Source organism: Macrobrachium nipponense, chromosome 4 (genome assembly GCF_015104395.2).
Source record: "Macrobrachium nipponense isolate FS-2020 chromosome 4, ASM1510439v2, whole genome shotgun sequence".
Classification (NCBI taxonomy): domain Eukaryota; kingdom Metazoa; phylum Arthropoda; class Malacostraca; order Decapoda; family Palaemonidae; genus Macrobrachium; species Macrobrachium nipponense.
The window spans coordinates 112,606,570-112,610,256 of record NC_061100.1 but is presented as its reverse complement, the minus strand read 5'-3'; the positions used below and the strand labels follow the sequence as shown (position 1 = coordinate 112,610,256).

The following is a 3,687-nucleotide window of genomic DNA, read 5'->3' as shown; positions in this document are numbered from 1 at the left end:
TTTGCCAATTTAGTGGAGCTTCACACATACGCCAATGCATTTACAAACTGTTTTCATGAATTCTTTTCATAGCAATGCAATAATGATAAAAGTGCTCTAATATGTATAGTATATACTACAAATTGATACACAAATTTCACTTATTTCCATGGTTTTGTGTAAGTCTTATACTCAGTTTGAATGGTAAACACATACTAATTGGCAACACTGATAAAAAATAGGAGAGGGCAAACAACACCGTAGCTACTGTTCACAACAAAGCCATTGACATTTGAGTCAGGAATCTAATTACTTTTTCAACAACGAATATTTTCAAATTAATTATCATGTATATGTAATACATTTATGTAATTCATAACCTTACACTTTAACTATTTATTTCAAAATTATCAAGTGCACTCTACTCACTTTTTCCTCCCAAAAAATAGCGAGTTTCCTTGGACTTCAGGCCGATCGTCGTCATCGTTTAAGATTGTTGTGAAGAAAGTGTCCCAGTGTCTATGGGTATGAGTGGTGTGCAGATTTAACTCATGAAAGTTAAGTTTATTGACACGAGTGACTCCGCTAACATCGAGATGCCATCAATCTTCTACATGTAAGGTGTTTTAAGCAAAAATTTTGAAAGTGTCAGGAGGTAAGTTTGCACTGTGCATGGCTAGACTTTCACTAACCTTTGTTTAATCTTAAATTATGACATTATTTTGTACTTTGGGAGAAAATCTTATTTCAAGAGGAAAGTAGAGGTCTCAAAGGGTTGCCTCCACGACCGATGACTCGTGACTGGTGTCCATCTCTGGTGTCAGGATGTGTTAAAATACTTTTTTCTGGAAGGTGGGTCAACGAGGGCAAGACTGGCCCAGGTTGTACACTTGGTTGTTTACCCTAGGTAGTATATTCCTTGGCTATACCTAATAGCTACCTAGGTATAGTAATAACTAAATGATACCTTCATACAGCTGTCTACATTACATTAACCAAAATTACTTTAAGTATAAAGGGGCACTTGTGCAAAATAAAATAGATCAAGTATAAAGGATCACTTGTAAAAATAAAATACTGTACTAAAAGTAATAAAGGCTACCTTGCAAAAATACCTCTAAAAAGTTTTATAAATGTTGAACACTCCTCTCGAACTACTGTCAACCATTCTTTGATTTTTCCAACCCAGCAAGGATAATTTGAAACAAAAGTTTATATTAATCAACAAATCAACTTCGTCCCGAGGCAGTTCACTAAACTAGCGTAGCCTTATAGGAGATACGACGCCCATCCTAACCAGGTAGCCAGGTTCTAGCCTAGCCTAAGTAAAAGACAAGCTAACCACTCAAAACTGGGATTTAGCTAACAAATTTGCCAGACCCAAAATTTATTGTCAGGGCCATTACACACCAACAGTTGCTTTAGGGAAATAAAACTCACCCACCTCTTTATCCTGCATTACCCTATACTTGGCATCGGGAATCTTTGCGCATTTCGCGTGATACCAACGCTTGCATGCACCCTCACATAACACAACACTGTCCATATAAGTGAAAAATTTCTTGCATTGTGCACACAATAACGTGGCACCAGTGTTTGTAGGCACAGTCGGAAATAAACCATAAGGATTCGCCATCATTGATTGATCTTATATTTGTCAGTAGCGTCCCTGGGATCGCTTATGACAACAACAACATCGCCTCTTCTTCTTCTTTCTTCTGGGGGCGTTCGCACCTGTCATCAATTTTGGACAATACTCTTTTCGTTTTATTACACAGAAATAAAAATTTTAATAGGTAAAAATACTTATGTATGATAATAATGAAAATAAATTTATTTTCCACAATAATCAGTATTTAAATAAAAACCGTCCTGTTTCAGAAATAGTGCAAAGTTGGCAAGCAGCCAGGGCGCAACTACAATTTGTGTGGGATGTGAGGGCGTGTAATTTGTCAAATAATAGATATCGATTGCCCGCTCCAACTTTAGTCTTTAAAGTGGCCTGGCTGGCGTTTCCACGTATTTCAACATTATTGGAAAATTAATGAATTAAACATTTACTTATTTTATTTCTTTCAGTGCACCGCGCTTGAATACAAGCGTAATAATTATGAGTAATACGAAGAACCAAGCAGTTATAGCATGCTATACCGCCAAAATCAAGGTTCACATTCATATTTCTGGTGGGGGCAAGAATCTTAGTCTATAATTTCAGCTATTTTATATATAATTATATATTATGAAAATTTAACAATACAAACAAAAATACACATCATCCACATACATATAACGCAATCTTCCAAGATAAATCCCCAAAACCTTATACCCGTATCTACTATTTATTTTATATATATCTGAAAGTTTGAGCTTGGTGGACACATCGCCGTTATATTAAAAAGTGTTATATTTGATGAACGATTCCTTGACGTTGTTGACTGAATATGCTTTTTTCGCTTTAACGTCGAGAATGTGCACTCGACATTGGATGACACCAATACAGTTAATGCCACCCTTAATATTTACCTCAAGCTTTCGATAACAGGTTATATAAGTTCTCGGTGTGGATTTCAACAGACCGTCGTGATACTTTGGGAGTATAATAAAATATTCTTAGTCTATTCTTCAGTGACTGAAAAATTGCCTTGCTTACCGTTGTAATATGTATGAAAGCCCATATTTATTTGAAGGCTTGTGGGAGTACAATGAAAATTCCAGTATTTTCTATATGAGACAGAAAAGGTAACCAAAACCTGGCATAATAGGAAGAGCCAGATCAGTGAAGCAAAACTGTATTTCAATAAGCCCATTGACGATAGCAAGAAACAAAAAAATATAGGTACTCAAGGAGTCAAGTTTCCTTTTTTTTTTCTGCGGACATCCAATCATTAGTTTTTCATAAGGGAAACCTTTATATATATATATATATATATATATATATATATATATATATATATATATATATATATATATATATTGTTGAGACTAAAAGTTTTTATAATGAAAGTAAAGCGTTCGTTAGAAAAATGCATAAGGAAGAAGACTGGTTTGATGTAAATATACGTTGGATCTCCATGGCTGCTTTATGTTGTTATGGGTTGGTTGAGGCGAGAAGTCAGTGAAAACTTGAGTGCAGTTGCTGGTTAAGGGAAAGAATTTGGGTTAGTGTGTGCAATGTAATGCCTAACAATACGGTAATGATTTGGCATAGTGATAATTAACGGAACTAGTGAACGTTTAAATGAGGAGAATTTCGTCCTACTAACCTGTGTGTTGATTGTGGCTCCTAAAATTATATATATTAATATATATATATATATATATATATATATATAGATATAATAATATTATATATATAATATATATATAATATATATATATATATATATATATATATATACTATATATATATATATATATATATATATATATATATATATATATATATATAATTTTAGGAGCCACAATCAACACACAGGTTAGTAGGACGAAATTCTCCTCATTTAAACGTTCACTAGTTCCGTTAATTATCACTATGCCAAATCATTACCGTATTGTTAGGCATTACATTGCACACACTAACCCAAATTCTTTCCCTTAACCAGCAACTGACTTCTCGCATCAACCAACTCATAACACAAAGCAGCCATGGAGATCCAACGTATATTTACATTAAAAAAAAATTTCTTCTTCCTTATGCATTTTCTAACG

General features: G+C 33.8%; 1 protein-coding gene across 3 annotated transcripts in view; it reads right to left on the bottom strand.

Annotated features, from left to right (window-relative positions):
- Window positions 1-1,709, bottom strand: part of LOC135211069 (zinc finger protein 335-like) — an 85,610-nt gene extending 83,901 nt beyond the window's left edge. For 2 of the 3 annotated variants that reach the window (XM_064244128.1, XM_064244129.1), the window contains exon 1: window positions 1,424-1,708. In XM_064244128.1, the coding sequence (XP_064100198.1) occupies window positions 1,424-1,618 (195 nt within the window). In that variant the 5' untranslated portion in view covers window positions 1,619-1,708. Of the gene's footprint in view, window positions 1-1,423 lie in introns of all 3 variants that reach the window. The other variant, XM_064244130.1, reaches the window with a different exon arrangement.
- Window positions 1,710-3,687: the final 1,978 nt, after the last annotated feature.